Consider the following 19,850-nt stretch of genomic DNA (forward strand, 5'->3'; position numbering starts at 1 on the left):
GCAAGACACAAAACCAGAAAAGAGATAGGACCATGCTCTCAGATCCACGCTTAAAGAAATCTGACGGACAAAAATTTCGACTGAGCAAGAAACCAAAACCAGTCGATTGAAATTTCGCAGAAATGAAGGCGAAAGACAGGGACAGATATACCAAAGAGCCAAGACTAAAACATGACAAAAGTACCACTGGAATCGGTTCATGCCTGAGACACATGGGCGGCCAAATTATAGTAAAGAAAAACTTGTTAAAATTTTGTTCTAGTGTACGAGTATATATAGAGTACTAAAACACACACAAAAAGGTGTAGATCAACACAGGACCATCGCCTACCAAACCAAATAATTATTACATATGATTATACATAAAGGAAGCTAGAACCTATTCGTTGAAAGCCAAGTTCATCTTTCTAAGATTGGGTGTAATCCACACTGGAGCCGGGCAGTTGGACCAAAGCTCGGGAGACAAAACTTCCTCCCTGCTGTTATTACCCAAGTTTAGGATTCCCATATCACGGGGATTGTTCTTGAATCCCTTTGTCCACAACACACTGTCATCGGTAAAGTAGGCATGTTTTCCCTTGAGAGCTGGATAGTCTTCAGCAGTAAGACAAAGTGATTGATTGTGTCCAAGAAACAACACATGGTCGCACAAGCAACTGATTTTCTCAATTTCCTTTCCTGAAGCATCGAATTCATCTATTATAACTTCTCCAGTGTTCCAAAACACAAATGCCCCAGGCTCGGGTTCTAAATCACAGTGCTCATATAATCTCCACACTTGAAGAAGATTGCCCCATGGAGCTTGTACAATGTAACTATTCAGAAACCGCTCCTCATACTTACACGCCGGTACAATCGTCTTCGTCGTAACAAAAGGGCTACTTAGATCGAAAGTGTGGATTTCTCCGAATGAAGTAACTGCATACAGCAGGCCGTTCTTGTAAATGCAATCATCATAGTGGGTGCATGGTGGCAGCCATCTCCAACTATTATCCCCTGCCCTTGCAAATGAGAGCTGACAAAATGGACCGTGTATGAGCACCACAATGTATCCATTGCATTTATCAGAGAACACAAAAGCTTTATGGTGATGCGTGTTCCTCAGCTCTCCAAGAGCCAAGATCGATGGCGAAGCGTAAACCATCATTCCGCTGTGGTATGAGTACTCGTACTCGTGAAGAGCACCAGAGTCATTATAGATGGGTTTCACATGCTCCATGGTGATCACCGGAGGAAGATCAATCTGTTCGCCAGTGAGGGGATTGACAAGGTGCATCTCAGATCTGTCATCAACTGTTACAAGCAAGCCTTGCGAAGACCCAATCAGATGTCTATTTCTGATAGGTGGCCCTGGAAGAGTTAGCTTGTACGTCCGCTTCTCCGCGAGGCTGTAGAGGCAAGCAACGCTCTCGCCGGCAGATTCAGAGGTGTAGAGGAGGCACGGCGTCTGGGGGCGCGTGTAGTGCCCAAGGCTGCGCAGGCTGGAGCTCGCGGAGCGCCAGGAGGAGCAAACCGAGCCGGCACGGACGAGGTCAGGGATCTCGAGGGTGGCAAATATACCCATCAAGATATCCTGAGGCAGATCAGGCGATGCGCCCTCAGTAGTCTTGATCGGTAGAGGATGCTTGCAGGATTTCTTGAGTGAACCTGGAGTGAGGCGTAGCAGCCTAGGCAAAGCTCTGAGGACCAGCGAGCACAGATATGCTGGGTGTATAGCTAGACTCCATAAGCTCATTGTCCAGGCCAGGCTACAGGCCTCCGTATAGGCAAAATCAATCTTGGACGACTTGCAAAGAGCCAATGCCGGAGGAGGAAGATACGGAGCTTCGGTTATAGTCCGATTATTCTCAGGTGTACCGCCGGACTTCATGATCTACAGGCATCCGTAGGCTTTAATTAATTAGAAAAGTTACAACTTTGGATGGAAACAGAGGGTAAGAGTTCTTGGGTAACTTATACTCCTGATTCGGATACGCGAAGAAGTGGATTGGATTGGGCGCTCGGGGATTCTTTTCTCCTCTTTTTTCTACTGACTGATGATGAAAGGACGGACTTGATTCGAGTCCCACTCGGTTTGCTTCTCAGAATCCTTCTACTTTTTTTTGTCTACCAAAGGGCGGAAGGAAATTATAGAGCACAGCGGAGCACGCGCGTTGACCTGGTTGGATTGCAATACGTGGTGGAGGCGGCTGCGAGTCCCGGATCCCGGTTTTAGGAACCTTCTACAGGTTTCTATCCGTTTTTTCCGGTTATGGGAACTTTTTAAAAGATTTCATGAACCGTTTTTTTTTACTTTATTCTTTTTTTCCTGTTTCTGTTTCAATAATGTTCTGAATTTTCAAAAAATGTTCCGGAAATTGAAAACATGTTTCGGAATTTGAAAAATGTTCTGATTTTTTTTTAAAAAATTCCGAAATTTAAAAAATGTTCTGTAATTTTTATCAAAATGTTTCGGTTTTTTCAAAAAAAAAAATGTTCCGACATTTGAAAAAATATTCCGGAATTTGAAAAAATATTCTGGAATTTGTAAAAATGTTCTGGTTTTAAAATTTGTTCTCAAAATTAACAATTTGTTCGTGCTTTAAAAATTTGTTCGCACTTTCAAGTTTGTTTAGTTTTTTTTCCAAAATTGTTCTCCTTTTCAGAATTTTGTTTTCACGATTAGAAAATGTGCATGCTTTAAACAGTTGTCCCGTTTCCAAATTTGTTCATGTTTTTTCAAAATTGTTCTCGGTTTTAAAATTTGTTCTCAAAATTCAAAAAATGTTCGTGCTTTAAAAATTTGATCTCGCTTTCAAATTTGTTCGGAGTTTTTAAAAATCTTGTTCTCAAGATTCAAAAAATGTTCGTGATATACAAAATTGTTTGCGCTTCCAAATTTGTTCATGTGTTTTTAGAATTGTTCTCCTATTTCATTGCATTTTCACAAAATTGTTTGTAATTCCAACAAATGTTCTCCTATTTTATTTTTCCCTTTTCCCATAAAAATATTGATCGTTCTCAAATAATATTCTTGTTTCATACATTCATGTTGGCAATTTTAGGAAAAGGTTCGAATCTGCAGCGGCTTATGGTTCGTGTTGTTAAATTTCACAGCTTTGTTATGTTGGTTAACATTCACGCATGTAACCTTCCACCTCTGGTAGTCAATCGAGATGGTTAACCATGGCATACTCCGACCTAGAGGTCCCGTGTACGATTCCTTTGCTCGCTCATTTTCCTTTTTGCGTTTTTCCATCCCTACAGCAAATGGGCCGGCCCAGGAAAGCTCGCTCTATGCGAAACCGCCGCTAGTCGCCGCAAAATGCGGCGTATAGGAGCTCCCCTCCTCTTGGGCTTAGCGAACGCAGTGCTCACGCGCCTCCGCTCGTGGGCCAGCCCAACCAGCAGGCGTCCTCGGTTCACAGTTGACCGTTGCCAGCGGGAGCTCCTAGTCGCCGGGAGCTGCGGCAACCAGTCAGGGCTTCGCACAGGGTGACTCCCGACTAGGCCGGCCCAGTACGCGCGCGACAACTGTAACTTCTTTTTTCCTTTTCTGCTTATTTCTTTTTTTTGGTTGTTTTTCTTCCTATTTTCCTTTTTTTCCTTCTTTATCGAAACGAATAAATGTTGAATTACTTAAATCATTTTTTGAAAGCATGAACATTTTTTAAAACAGGGAACAAATATGAAAACACGAACAATTTTCTAAAGGATGAACATTTTTTGAATCTTGAGAAAAAAAAATTAAAATCCTGAAAAAATTTGGGAACACGAACAAATTTTAAAGCACGAACATGTTTTCAATTTTACGAACAAAATTTTGAAATGGAGAACAATTTTGAAAACCCTGAACAAATTTGGAAGCGTGAACAAGTTTTTAAAAGCACATTTTTTTTAAAACATTAAGTTTTTTTTTAAAATGAGAACGATTTTGAAAAATCCTGAACAAATTCATAAACGTGAACATTTTGCAAATTTTGAGAACAAATTTCGAAAAATAAGAAATTTTTTTGAATATCATTTTGAAAAATCCAGAACATTTTTGAATTTCCAGAACATTTTTTGAAAATCCAGAACATTTTTGTAAAAAAACAATTTGAAGAACAAGTTTTGAAAATCCTAAAGATTTTTCAAAAATACAGAACATTTTTTGAAAAAAAGCAGAAACATTTTCTGAATTTGAAGAATATTTTTGAAAACCACATTTTCTGAATTTTAAGAATATTTTTTGAAAACCTAGTTGATTTTTTTGTAAATACAGAACATTTTTCTAAAAAATACATTTTTAGAATTTGAAGAACAATTTTTTAAAATCCCAAACATTTTTTGAAAATCCAGAACATTTTTTAAACAGAAACAGAAAAAAGAATAAAAAAAATAATAAAAAAAGAAAAACCGGTTCATGAAACCTTCTAGAAAGTTCCCAAAGCCGGAAAAACCCGGCTAGGAAAGTCTTGAAGATTCCCCAAACCGGGATCCCCCCAACCGGTAATGGCTCATCCTAGATCGCGTCGCTCCCTCTTCATCCTATGCGAAGCAACGACATCTTGACGCAATGTGCGTCCTATAGGATTTTCCGTTGCGAGCCGCGAGCCTTATCATCACCACTAACTGACCACTAGCACGGTAGCAGCGGCGGGGATTACACATCCTCCTGCAAGCTAGTCGGAGTCCACCAAAATTCCTCACGTCCGATGGGGGTTCTTTAACGGACAAGAGCCTTATGGGGTAGGAGTACCAACTGAGTGTTCCTACTCCTATAGAGGGAGTCATCGACAGAAGGGAGAAGGAGGTAGTATGTCACACCCCACAAGGTGATGTATGACATGTTAGGTCCACCTGCTGTCAAGGTGGACTCTATAGTAGGTGTTGAGTGTGTGTGTGTGTGGGGGGGGGTGTTAGAGCGTCTCCAACAGTCGCGCACAGGCACGACACACAACAGAATTTTTACAACGCGCGCAACAAAATAATTCGTTCAAAAATAGTTTAATTATTTTTGCAACTGAAACAAATAATTAAACTTCAATACAACAAATAGTTTATGACCAATATAACAAATGTTTAGCACAACAAACATACAACATCATGTGTTTTGTTGCCCATTCCATGCCCACCACTCCTCAACTAAATTTCTGAAGATCATCATTCATTTCGGCACGTGATGCGGCTCTCGAGAAGGGTTGTGCGATGCAGCTCGGGAGTTATGCTACACCAAAGATCATTTGCAATGTCTCGTTAGCATGATGACACTTATATGTTAAGACTAGTAACTAATGACCATTCTAATAAAACTCACCATTCCCAACGAAGTAATGACTAGCATTAGTGGAGGGGTCTCACCAGTCTTCTCGCACATAGACTGCACATTTGGTTTTGATGAGTCAGTCATATTAGTTAGTAATGAAACAAACATTACATGCATGATTGGGCTAATATGGAGAAGAAACTTACCACGAGGAGCTCGTACATGGCCTCGTGAGCCGCCTCATTCCGTGCCCTCTCCTCCTCCAACAACCTAGTCGTCCTCTCCTCCATGAGTTATTCCTTCTCCGCCGCCACCCGGTCCCTCTCCCCCAGAAGCGCCTCGGTTGTCGCTCTCTCTTTCTAAAGAGCAACGTGCAACACCACTCCTCGTTAGCATTGTAATCATCGATGTCCGCACACACAATGTAATAGAGGAAAGATATCCGAGTTCGCATAACTAACCTTGATGGCAAGATCGATTGGCCGTGGACGAGTCCTTATCTCAGGGCAGGAGCTCGTTTGGCGCGCCTTGAACTCCGGGAGAGTGAGAGGACAACGTATCAGTCCATCTCCAATGTCTATCGAGTCATGGGGCCTCCTACCACCAGCTGTCATCGCCAGCTCTGGATCAATAGGATGCTGGCTCGGGTTATAGTCACCCCCTTTCCTCGCCTTCGCCTCCTTGTTGTACATCACGAGCTTGTGGTGGGAGGAGATGTTGGTGAACTTTTCAGGATGATCCAGGTCAGACTTAGAGAATGCCTTGTCCTTCTTGTACGAGGCAGTATGGGACATGGCATAGAGGTCATACACCTCTGGCACCTTCGTGCTATTGTGTCGCGCCTAAAAGAGAAGAACAAAGTATTAGTAAAGGGCTCAAGCTAGCATGAAGAATGAATTGCATGAATCATGAAGCAAACCACATACCCAGTTTCGTTCGAACTGATATAAGTTAGCGTTGCCTTGATGGTGTGGCACACCAACCATTTGGTCACGCCCGTCCTTGGAATTATTATAGAAGGTTCGCCAATGGTTTGTGCACCACTCATCCACCAACGCCTCCCAACAATCCATCTTATCCGTGCACCATCTCGGGGCACCTAAGTAGGTAAAGATAAATTTGAGCGCTACGCTTACGAATCAAATCAAAGAAACTATGTATAAGGCCTTAAGAGTAGGTAATTACCTTCATGTACTGATCCTTCTTCACAAACTTTTCGCGGCACAACGGCTTGTCCTTCTTAATACCACCCGTGGCGTAGTAGTCTCGAATAGCCCGCGACCGAGCCTCGTGCCGTAAGTTCTGTAATAGGCGCTTGCACTCAGTATCGAAAACCTTTGCCGTAGCTTCCTCATATCCCTCCTCACACGTGTAGAAGGTCCGTAATCAAACGAGACAACACTGATTAGTACAATAACTAGATATTGTTGATTTTTAATTGTGTAAAGGAGAAATTATCCAAAAGCTTATGATCACCATCTCGACCCTCGTGTGGCACAAGACACCATCGATCATCTCCTCCAGCGGGGCCGGGACAGCCAAGTACTGCTCCTAGCTCAATCCTAGTTGTGGAAGCTGACCCTCACCGGGCAACGTGACAAACTCCGGGAAATTTTGCCGGCAAAGAACATTAAGGACGGTATTAGGCTTGCGGAGTCCATTGCCGTGTCGCGAACCCCATGCAGTATGAGAATGCCAACGCATTAGATATTTGAAGAAACGTGAAGGCAACATGTACAAAAAGAGTAAATGCACTTACTTCCCTCCCTCAGGCGTAATCACCGACCTCTCCTCGCGGGTCTCCGGCAGGGGCGGGAGCTGTGTACCACCACGCTGGTACACGGTGACCCCCTCAACCACCTCGCCCTCACTATTAGTAGACTGATCCCCGCCACCATCAGCATGGCCACTTGGATCCCCACCACCATCACCATGGCCACTCGGATCTAGCCAGGTACCCCATCCAGACGTCTCCTGGGACGCAACCCGATCCCGGCCCTGGGCCGTAGTCTCATCGGCGAAAGCCTCTGGGACTGGATTCTCGTGGGCCAAAGTCTCGTCGACCGGAGGCTCGTGGTCCGGAGTCCGTGTAGCCTCCACCCGAGACGGGTCCACCCTAATAGTCCTGTTCCCGAGTGAATGAGCTAGGGGTGGCGGCGAGGAAGGTGTAGCAATGTTTCTACCACTCCAGCGGCCACATCCTTTACCTCTCTTCTTACCACCCTGAGCTCCTCTCTCGGTGGGCAACGAAACCGACGAAGAAGCGCCCGCCAGTGTACCCATACTGTCTATCAACGCTCTCCGGAGAGATAGTGGTGGAATCTAAGTACCCCTCCCGTGGGCCGCCGACGAAGAAGCCCGGTGGAAAGATCTTCTCTAACTTGTAGAGTAACTCCGGCGCCAACTTTTCCATGCCAGACAGCATGCCAAACCATAGTTCTTTCGCACAACGAACACGGAAGAAATAACTCAGCTATGCGTGTACTAGCAATTCATCCTCATGGATAAAGTCATGCAACATCACCGGCATTACCCACTCAAGCCATATGTGCCAATCATGACTTTTGAGACCAATATTTTTAGTTTTTCAAGACTCGCTCCTCTCTTTAGATTCGTCGCATACCAATCGGGGAACATCAAGTGCATTTTCACCCACAAGATAATTTCCCTCATAGCTCCCCTTCCAAGATTGAACCAGGCCTTTGGTTTCGTTCAGTTTTGCTTTCCTTTTGGTTGTCGCATGTTTTGTAACGGTCTATCAAATAGAGTGTGTTGATCGACTCTGTCCTTAGGATTATTCTTTGAATTTCCTTCTATGCCGAAAAATGTACCAAAAAGGGCCTCCCCGATATTCTTTTCAGTGTGCATCATGTCAATGTTGTGTGGAAGAAGGAGGTCTTTGAAGTAAGACAGATCCCACAAGCATGACTTGTGAGTCCATATGTGTTCCGAATTATACCCCTTGAAATATCGTGGATTCTCTCGATCAGTCTTAGAGAGTTTAACTGATCTAGGATCTGTTGGCCTATCAACACAGGTGGTGCAATGTATTTGACAACTCTACCTTTGATGAAGTTCTGTTTGTCTTTTTTAAACTGATGGCTAGGATCCAGGAGCTGTCTATGCAAGTCGAAGCAAGAATACTTGCGACCCACCTCCAGCCAATGAAAGTGAAGAGCCGCCTTGCATGTGGGGGCACAGGAACCTTCCATGCACACACCAACCAACGAATAGCGCATACGCCGACAATTCATGCATCGAGTACATGTACCAGACATGCATTTTGAAGCTCTCTTTTCTAGCGGCATCATATCTCTTGAACCCATTAGCCCAAGCTTCTTACAATTCATCCTTAAGAGGCTGCATGTACACATTCATATTCTTCCCGGATAGTTGGGCCCTGGAATTATCAACGCCAGGAAAATGTTATTTCTTTGCATAATCTGTCCGGGGGGGGGGGTGTCGAGTGAAATGACAAATACAAGCCAACAACTATATTGGGTTGCTGTCATACCGAACATATTGAACCCATCCGTGGCGACGCAGACTCGAGGATGCCTTGGATTTGCTGCTTGATCCTCATGTAATGCATCGAAGTTCTTCCATAAAAAAGCATCTGATGTGTGTACCAACATCTGATTCCCATCCGCATCTAGTTCAGTTCTTTTGCCCAATTTGTGCTATGTCATCTGTCTGGCCATCTCTTCGACCATGAAAAGACGTTGAAGTCTTGGTATGATTGGCATATACAAAATAACATTAACGGGGATCTTGGTTTGCTTCTTCTCCCCATACCGTTGTCTACCATAATGTACCTTGAAGAGGTGCAAATGGGACAATAGTTCAAGTCTGCGTACTCAAGCCTAAATAAGGCACATCCTTTTCACAGGCATCTATCTTCTCATAGGGCATATTAAGTACACAGAGGATTTTGTCCGACTGGTATAGGTTTGCATGCATTAATGGCCTTTGGGTAGAAAGCGTTCAAATAGTGTCATCATGGTGTCGCAACATTCTTTTCCCAAGTTGAACTTAGTCTTCAGAGCAATTACTTGTGCAATGGCATCCAGCTAACAAAGCTTAGTGTGATCGTAGAGAGGACGTTTTGAAGACTCCAACATTTCATTGAAGGCCTTTGCAGATTCCTCCATCTCATCGTCTGAATCTCGAGCATCATCAAAGTCTTGCACCATGTCGTCGATCCCAATACCATGCTCGTCGGTGCGACGACGAACCACCCCAGCTTTGGGACCTTGGGCAGACTCGCCATGAAATGTCCACACCGTATAATCAGGCGTAAAACCCCACTTCTGCACGTGCTTACCCATTTCACCCACTTTCCTCTTTGAAAAGTTGCCGCACTTATGACAGGGGCACCCGATTTTTCTGTGGACGTTTGCAAATACGGCTTTCACAAACCCCTTGGTTTTTGTTAACCATTAATTGCCATGTCTTCCTGACTAGTGTGACCGGTGTACATCCACGCACAATCACTCATCTTGCCTACCTACTAAAAACACAAGAAATATATATTCATCCGTTAATCAAGTTTATCAATTTTATTACGTCCATGCAACCCTACATGCTAATAGGTAAAGATAGGTCCTAATCCCACTCGAGTATGTGTAGATTGGGTTCATTTTCCCATACTCTGCTCCGGATCCGATGCAAAATTTTGGCAGCACCTCCATATTGTTCTCCTCATACACGTCTCAACAACAAGCCGAGAGAATGTGTACCCGAAGAACAACGGATGTTGCTGATAAAATTTTGCCTTAGACCGAAGTAGAGCACGGAAAAAGAAACCCAATTTACACGTACTCGGGTTGTCCATGGATGACATGGACAATTCAAAATGATGACAATTATAAATATGAAAAGACATGCATATTTATAGATGCCACCCTTTCAAACGGGAGACATCTAGGTTATGCGACTTGATATGAGAATAAAATCTAGTGGCATCGGCACGACAACGAGAACAATGCAAATAGGGGAAGGGGAAGATATGGCAGTTGAGGTCACCCCTAGATGGCCATAGAGAAGGTAGTGAAATGATGATGGAAATGACAACGGGACCGACGGAGATCCCTGCACATGAAAAACATTTGCACAACCAACATAAGCACCACAAGAAACAAATCTACAAGATGTTGCATCATTAACTGCATTTTTAGTCATTAACTGCATTTTTAGCCATTTAATGGATATAATTCAAATTTAAACTATGAATGAATGAAATAGTGTGCAAAAATGATTTGAAAAATCATATTTAGGGCATTGAGTATATGTGTGTGCATCATACAAGAAATAAATATAGAATATAAATATCTATGTGACAATAATCAATCGTGAATATGAAGTTTATTGGTATTTTAATTCTAGAGAATATAAATGATGTCTAATAAATACGAAGCTTCTCATAGTGTCAAGATATGACTTCACTATACTTTGGTAAAAAATTGAGAAGGTTTTCACAATTTTTCTCATGATATAAGGGCAAAAATCAAATGGCAAGAAAGCACACGTATGTGTACTAAATTCTTATTGGTGAACAGATTGAAGCGTTGGATCGATGGCATGGCATGAACCTATTCGTCCACACTTCACATCCAAGAAAAATATCTAGCATTATCTATTCACCACATGCTCTACCACATCCATACATATATCTTGTTAGCATCAATCCAACCTCTTGTAGAACCACAAACATGACACACACTTCTTTCATGCCATGGCTGGCGAGGCGGACGACGCCTGCTCCACCCTCCAACTAGGAGCAGTACACGGTGGGGCGGGAGTGCTCGACGTCGGGCAACCGTGTGTGAAGCGGGTGCCGTGGACGCCACTCGTCGTCGGGCGTAGACCGAGCACACGCACGAAGGAGCCGTCCAACTCCAGGATCTCTGTTTGTGGCACAACTTCCTTAACAGTTTATGCATCCCGGAAGGCAACATCACGAAGGCGTAGTTCGTGGCCATGTAAACTACCTTCACGTGCGTCTCTTTTCAAGAATTCATCCACCAGGTTAGCTGCTAGCTAGCTTGTCGGATACTACTATTTAATCTTGTTCGTGGCCATGTCTAAGCCTGATGTCTCTAGCCATCTAATCGATTTTTGATTCTTCCCATCTATCGAGATTCCCCAAGATATCAAACTAATCACACAGTCTCTCTTGTCAAGTCATGAACTTTCTCGTGCAATACTTTTTGAGAATTGTTTTATGCATAACTAGTGAAAGAACTAATTTCAAGTAGGATACCTAAGTATGTAATATAAAAATTCATAAAAATAGAAGTATAATTTGAAAAAATCATTTTTTTTCATGGTAGATAATTTAGTCCGTGAGTACGCTCCAAATTTCAGCTCATTTGGACATATGAGTAGCCGTCAGCAAAAAAACAAATTGGGTCGGAATAGTACATGAACACTAAATTTTACATAGCCCAAATTTTTCTTTTTTGCCGAGGGATACTCAGATATCGAAATGATCTGAAATTTGAAGTGCACCTCACACACCAAATTGTCTATCATGCACAACAAATTTGAATTTTTCTAGTATTTGTTTTGATTTTTATGTGTTGAAGGTGTAGATGAGCCTGGGCATCGAATCATTGTTGTGTGTAATGATGTGATTTTTTTACCTTGTCACTCTTTTCTCTTGATTTTTAGGATAAGATATAATAAGAAATATGAGAAGATTTGGCAGTTGATGTCATTGATGAACAAGAAAGTAATGAAGCTTTACGACGTAATTAGATGTTATTGCTAGTTGTATGTGTTAGCTGTTGTGTGACGTGAGATAGTATGTTTGTACTTTTATATGTTATATGACAAAGCTTGAAAATAAATCATATAATGGATTTTGAATGTGCATTTTTACGTTATGTTTGTTTGTGAAAATGTGATTATAGTAAATTGATTAATGTCTATCTGAATTAATGATTAATTAACACGTCGTTAAGATCACATGTTGCACACAATTCTTTGGATCCAATGGTGTGTGACGACATTTACATCACATATATTTTTTTAGTCATGTGCAATGTCTCACGCATTACGTATAATTTTCATGAAATAACGATGTGTGATGCTAATCCAAATTGCACACAGTTTTTGTGTTTAATTGTGTGGGAAGTACACCCAATCACAAATAGTTTTGATAGCGTGTGCGATGGACCCCTCTCCCTATCGCACACATAGGCAAGGTGATGGTTTAAAACTGCTTGGAATGTTTGAAAGGGGTTAAAAACTGTTTGCATAGGACGTCGTTGCACCAGTGACGTGCCATGTTGCAAGGCAGGAGGATGCACTTCCATAGAGTTCATAGGTTCCCCCTCCATGATGATTTCCTCAGTTCCCTCTCGTTCAAACTCCACATGTAGCAGCCAAGCCTCGTCCTCAATGTTGTTGGAGGAGGACCACAAATAGCTTCCACACCTTCAAAAAACTATCAGAAAACAGCCTGAAACAACAACAAATGAGAAACTTGTGATGCGGTGGTCAGAACATATGGGAGTATATATAATGATTTTTTTCAAGTCAGAATACTAGCCCAGTAAGAAAAAGAGTCGGGAAGGCGCATGAGGATCTCCCAAGACATCAGGGCGCACCCAGAGGGGGTAGCCGCGCCCTGTTAGCTTGGGACTCCCTCGTGGGTCCCCTTGGATGGTTTTTATTTTTGCACTTTTCCTAATATTGCAAAATGATAGTAAATATTTTTATGGAATTTTTTGAGTCAGCTTACTGTATCACATACCTACTCTATTTCAGGGTTCTGGAGTGTTCGAGAAAGTCTCTCCTATGTGTTCTTCGAGTTTCATCACTTGAATAATGTTAGTTTCAGTATTAATAGACATACCTGAGATATAATGTTTAATTTTTGCCCATTAACCACTCTTAGATTTGTGTTTTCAACATTGTTGATTTTGATAGCTCTCGAGGGATAAACTTCTTCGACGATATAAGGTCCTTCCCATTTAGAGAGAAGCTTACCTATAAAGAATCTGAAACGAGAATTGTCCAAAAGAACTAGGTCTCCTACTTTAAATTCTCGTTTCTGGATTCTCTTGTCATGCCATCTTGTAACCTTTTCTTTAAACAACTTGGCATTTTCATAGGCTTGGGTCCTCCATTCATCTAAGGAGCTAATATCAATTAACCTCTTTTCACCGGTAGGCTTGGGTCCTCCATTCATCTAAGGATTCACCAATAAGCTTTATGTTCTAGCTCAAGATGTAAATGACATGATTTTCCATAGACGATTTTATACGAAAACATTCCGATAGGATTTTTATAAGCATTTCTATAAGCCTGTAATGCATCATTAAGTTTCTTAGACCAATTCTTTCTAGATCTATTAATAGTATTTTGCAAGATCAATTTTATTTCTTAATTAGTCAACTCAACTTGACCTCTAGACTGAGGACAATAGGGCGATGCAATTCTATGGTTAACATCATATTTATTTAGAAGTTTACGGAAAGCACCATGAATAAAATGTGAACCACCATCAGTCATTGAATATCTAGGGACTCCAAACCTCGGGAAAATAACCTTTTAAAGCATTTTAATAGAATTGTTATGATCAACACTACTAGTTGGAATAGCTTCTACCCACTTAGTAACATAATAAACAACAACTAAAATATGAGTATACCCATTAGAGGAAGGAAAATGTCCCATATAATCAAGGACTTCCAATTTTTATGCCCCTCCTTGCTTAGTTCTCCTCAGTTTTGCCCACGCTCTTTGGCAGTCCTCACTTTTCCCCTCCATTGTGCGGCCCACCCTTACAAAAGCCCAAATGGGAGTTTGTCGTTGGGTCAAAGCCTTTGACCATTACTTGGTGCGGTTACTGACGTGTGGGACACCCCTCCCCTGGTAGTGGCAGTGCGGTCATTTGTGGTGGGTGTCGGTGTCAAAATCGATGGATCTCGGGTAGGGGGGGGGTCCAAACTGTGGATCTTGGATCGATGGATAACATGAGACAAAGGAGACGACATTTACCCAGGTTCGGGCCCTCTTGATGGAGGTAAAACCCTACATCATGCTCTTGTTTATATTGATGGTGGAATACCAAGTACATAGTTGATCTATCTCGAGATCGTATGTTGTGGTCTAAACCCTAGGAATAATGATCTTAACCTATCCTATGAACTAAAGCCCTTTGGTTTATATAGATACAAGGGGTACTAGGGTTACACAACATCGGTTACATTAAGGAGGAACATGCCGATTACTACGTGGCCGTGGGGTGCACGCCAAGTCTTCAGAAGAGTCCGTCTTGGATACAACATCTCCTTATTCATCCGGAGTCCAATAACTATAGTAGGACGACCCATGAGTCTGACCCATTATATGATCGGGAGTATGTGTAGAGGGGGGTGATTAGACTACTTGACCAAATTAAAAGCCTACATTAGCAGGAGAAATGCTAGCAGTAGCGCTAGTTTTGCCCTTACCAGTAGCGCTTGTGCCAGCGCTACTACAATCGCGCTACAACTAATCTATTAGTAGTAGCGCTGAAAATAGAAGCGCTACTGGTATACACATTAGCAGCAGCACTAAAATAAATAAAGCGCTACTGCTAAGCCAACACTACTGTTAATATTCCAGCGCTACTGCTAATATTCCTGCTTTTAATATTTAATTCACGTCGTATTTATGTCCCCCTACGTATTTGTGCATGCTCTATACAATGGTTTCATCATATCATAATAAACATGCATAATTTGCATCACATCATACACATAAAGTAGTCTCTTCATTTATACCATCATCATCATCATCATCATTATCCAACACAAATATCATCAAATCTGGGAAATAGCGATACACACGAGTCATGGCACACCCACAAGTTTCATCATCCCTGTCTAAACCATCACGTAGAAGAGAAGGGCGATCAACATGAGCAAGAGCGCGACTATGTAGTACTTCTTGAGGCACCGATTTCGCTCCGTCTCTTGCCGTAGCATCCACCTCAAGTAACTCATTTCCGTTTCGGCTCTGCTGTCGAACCCTCTGTGGCTAGCCCCCGGGTACCTGTCCACCTGGGCCTGAGCGTCTGTCCAGTGGTCGTACACTCCTGGAACTCGCCCAATGAATACGACGTAGCAACCCTTTGCCATCTCCGATCTATGTACTTGCATTGTAAGTTGATTAATTCAATGATATATAATATGAAACATAATGTACTTGAGAAACACAAGCAGTAAACATATATAAATGACGAAGCTCCTCATACACAAACTAATTAACTAGAGCGATGTATGGTAGTTCATATAAGGACTAGTAGTATTAATTATAATTGAACACAAACATTGTCATCGTCAATCACTATTCCTCATTGAAATTCCAATCTTCATATTCAGTGATGAAGCACCCGAGCTTCTTGAAAGGATTCATGTCCAGACCCTGAGCGACTAGCACATCTCGGACAGTCTCCCGCCTCATTGGCCCATGGTAGAACATCCCTCCTTGTTCGACGACCTGCTTCATGATCACCCGGGCAAGTTCACACTGGATGTGATAAAACTCAGCTCGGATTTGATGATCCGGTGTGCTTCCTATGCTTGTGGCCCAGTTGAGAATATCAGCATCACCGGAATTAGATGACATGCGAAGGCATTGTCTATCCCTTCTGAACTCGATCACGTGATGCATGAGGTAGAATCCATCAGCCCTACTACCATTTGGTTGCTGGATGCACTAGAAGTTGGTCTTATGGCCGAAAGCCGGCACTTTGTTCCTGTACTTTTTCACCTTGATATATCCACCAGTAAGGCTGTAGGAGAAAATGGCACCATTGAGAACATTCTTTATGTGCGTGTAATCCTTCTTCTTGATGTTCATCGATGAGTCCAAGTATAGAGCATAGGAGTATTGAGCGTACAAACAGATGAGGACGCCCCCCCCGCCGCGCAAAATAAGCGGAGCTCAAATTATCCTCCATGCTTGCAAAGGAATGATCAAAACTTACGAAAGGATATCCACGGATAACTTACATGGGATGATAAGGCAAGATAATAATTTCCTTGTCCTTATTAGCGAGCATGAAGTCACTGATGTACTTGCTCGCAGAGTCCCGGTGCTCTTGGCACTCTGCCAACAAGCTCTCATGCATATAGTACGGGTCTGCGACGCACATATATTCTATGTTCTCGCGCCTGATGATGTAGTTGAGATGCAGCGCATACAGGCGGATGAACGAAAAATCCAACTTGGTCAGGTGGAACATGTCGTAGATGTAGTCAAATCGCAGGATGAACTTGTCCACGGGCGATGTGTCGACGTATCCACTCGCACCCGGAACCTGAACCGGGTAAAGCTGGTATCCTGGTTTTTTTTAGCTGAGAAGTTTCTTCTCTGTGGCCAGCACATCACCATGAAGTCTCCTTAGATCATTGTTCTTTATGCTCACTACCACTTTCTGAGGTAGGATCGGGTGGCCGGCGACATGGAAACGCTCCGGACCTTCGACAAGTATCCTGTCTACCTCCCGGGGTTGCGGCTGGCTGCTTGAAGCAGCTCTGGCACCTTTACAACCTTTCTTTTCCGATCTCCTCCTTGGCTTCTTGGCGGGTGGCGGTAGTGAGCCCGCCATACCTTCCCTAACCACATCCCCCAGCGTCTTCGGGCTAATTATCAGTGGACGGCCCCTGTGTTATTCTTGCTGGGTAGAGGCGATATCTGGAAGCATCTCCTGCAAGGATTGCATGAAGAGAGACTTTTTGCAATCAGTCGTCGGACGTTCCGGCTCTGGCAAATCAGGCATCATCAAGTCATCTGCACGCTCATAGTCTGAGTCATATTGCTAAGCATCGTCACAGCCGGTATTGATATACTGGTTAGGGTCCTCATCCTCCTCCTCCTCCATGACATCATCAACATTTGCTTCTTCGATGGGGGCGACGTCATCTCGCACTAATGGAGGCTCTCCCTCACCGCGTCATCCGCTATCTCCCCCCACGCCAGGTGCAGGTAATTGGGTAGGTGGGGTGGTGTTCATACCTTGTTGATGAGTTGTCGTTGGTGTGCTACCGGGCGCCTTGACACGAAGGTGAGTCTTCGGCCAAGGCAAGAACCAACTCTTGCATGCGCCAATCAATTGAGGGGTCTCGTCATCACCGGCTGGTGCCGGAAGAGACAAATCCTCGAAGCCCGCTTTGACACTGGCCACACAAACTTTGAAGACGCCATGGGGCATATGCTTGTTGTGGAGCATGCAGTCCTTCGGCTTTGTTTACGTTGCCTTTCCCACGTCGACCTTCTGGTCGTTGATATCATACAGTAGGGTGCACGGGGTTTCGTCGGCCTACAAAGACATGACTGCGATGTCAGACATCCGAAAGGCAACTGAAACGAAAGACTATATAGATATGCTTATGACTAGTGTATGACGCGTAGTTACTGTGATGGCGTCGAGCTCAGCCAAAGAAGAAGCCCCGCCGAGCACACCAGAGACAGATGACGGGCTCCTATGAACCAGAGCGAGACCAGCTACGAGAGCATTTGTGGTTGCGTGAGCAGGTGCTGGTGGTGCGATGTTCGCCATATTGCTCCCGACAAAGCTGAGTAGTGGAAAGTCCTCTGCCCATGCTTGTGGATTCCTCCTCACATACTCAAAAACTGTCAGAACCAATCGGCCCAAGGAAGCTGCCACACGTGCATTGACCTTATCGTCGACTACCTTAGTCAACTCTTCTTTGGTCTGATCGACCGCCCGTGCGACCTTGGTATCATGAACTCCCTCGGCCTATCGTGGTAGCATTTCTTCCACGAGGTGCCATCTCTTCTTTCTTTCCTCCGGCCTATCGTGGTAGCATTTCTTCCACGAGGTGCCATCTCCGACGCCGTGCACACGTCCACCCGACGGAGGTTTGTCCACTGAGACATTTTTCAGTATGTTCATGGCCCGGTTGAACGGGTTGTCCCACTTGGGCCTCGCCGAAGACTGAGACGACTCGTCGCTTTCGGCTGCCTTTTGGTGCTACTCTTTCTGCAGAAGGAACGTGGATGGTTTACAAATGTGACAAAACTAGTTGTCAAATTAATTAGAAGCTAATTAATATAATTAAGGTGGTAATACAACAATTACCAGTAGTCTCATGAACTCCCTCGTGCTCGGGTCCGTGTAAAAGATCTTCTTGACGGGGTCCCACTTGTGCCTGGCCCTGATCCAGTCATGCTCCAGCGGGTCGGTGAACTCCGCCAAGGGGTCTGGAATTCCGTGACTTTCACGTTCGGCGTCCTCCTTGGCTCATGTGCTCCTCTTCCTCTCGTAACCACGGCTTCCGAGGCGGTGGGCAGGCGTGTTCCTGGCTTGGAGCCCCTTCATTTTCTCCGACTTTTCCTGGGCTTCTTTAGGGTTTAGGGTTTAGGGTTCATTTCTCCGACAAAATGCATGCATATAAAAATTTGGCATGACCTTGCCTAAAAATAGGACATATCGAGTTTACTCGCAATTCATCGAAACGGAAATAAATCGACATTTCAGCAAAACATAAGCAACTCACGGGTCATGTCACTCACACAATATCCCTTCATATCGCAAACACACATATTCCCATTATTGAAATGCACAAGTTTTTACTCACCTATATATATCTCGAGAGAGATTGTGCATGGCTAAATAATGGAGAGGTAAAAATGGTGGAGAAGTAAATTAGAGAGAGGAAAGGATAAAGGTGGGGATAGGGCAAGGGGGGGAGGGGGAGAGGGGGTGTGTGTGGGTGAAATGAGGGCAACAATGGTGGAGGAAAGGAGAAAGGAGGGGATAGGGAAAGGGGGGGGGAAGGGGGAGAGGGGGTGTGTGTGGGTTAAATGAGGGCAACAATGGTGGAGGAAAGGAGAAAGGAGAGGATAGGGCAAATGGGGGGAGGAAGGGGGAGAGGGTGTGTGTGTGGGTGATAGGTAGAAGGAAGAGAGAAGAAGGGCAAGAGTGGTGGAGAAGTAACAATGCAGGAGGAAAGGAGAAAGGAGGGCAAAGGGGGAGGAAGGGGAGAGGGTGTGTGTGTGTGGGTGAAAAGCTGCCCACAACCACGTGTAGCAGTAGCGCTGGTTCCAGAGGAGCGCTACTACTATTGCACTTAGTAGTAGCACTTTTCCCCAACCAGCGCTGCTACTACAGCTGCTGTCGATGGCCTCGTTGGGCCCCTTTGAGCAGTAGTGCTGGTTCCAAGGAAGCGCTACTGCTATGGAACTTAGCAGTAGCGCTTTTTACAGTCCAGCGCTACTACTACAGATACTGTGGGTGGCCTCGTTGGGCCCCGTTTAGCAGTAGCGCTGGAACTGTAACCAACGCTACTACTATGGTAGTTAGCAGTAGCACGTCCTATTTCCAGCGCTACTGCTAAGTAGCAGCAGCGCGTGCTATTTTCCAGCGCTACTACTAGGCTCCTACCTATAAGGTTTTTCCTACTAGTGCTAGCCTTTTCCCAATTTTAGTGGTTGGCATATTTTAGCAATTGTAGCAAGTCAAGCACACCCTACACATGCATGTCTATGAGTATTGCATCGAAAAGTAAAGACAAGCATATGTAAATAGAGTAGGGAAGGAAGATCAAACACAAAGGTTGGCATGACGGTCTTTGGCATGGTTCTGATAGGTGGTGCTATC

General features: G+C 43.9%; 1 protein-coding gene across 1 annotated transcript; it reads right to left on the reverse strand.

Moving 5' to 3' along the window:
* Nucleotides 1–313: 313 nt before the first annotated feature.
* Nucleotides 314–2,109, reverse strand: LOC123429419 (putative F-box protein At5g55150). The gene has a single exon (XM_045113454.1). It carries the CDS (start codon nucleotides 1,868–1,870, stop codon nucleotides 380–382), a length of 1,491 nt encoding a protein of 496 aa, XP_044969389.1. The 5' UTR covers nucleotides 1,871–2,109; the 3' UTR covers nucleotides 314–379.
* Between the last annotated feature and the right edge of the window lie 17,741 nt (nucleotides 2,110–19,850).

This window comes from Hordeum vulgare, chromosome 2H (genome assembly GCF_904849725.1).
Source record: "Hordeum vulgare subsp. vulgare chromosome 2H, MorexV3_pseudomolecules_assembly, whole genome shotgun sequence".
Taxonomy (NCBI): domain Eukaryota; kingdom Viridiplantae; phylum Streptophyta; class Magnoliopsida; order Poales; family Poaceae; genus Hordeum; species Hordeum vulgare.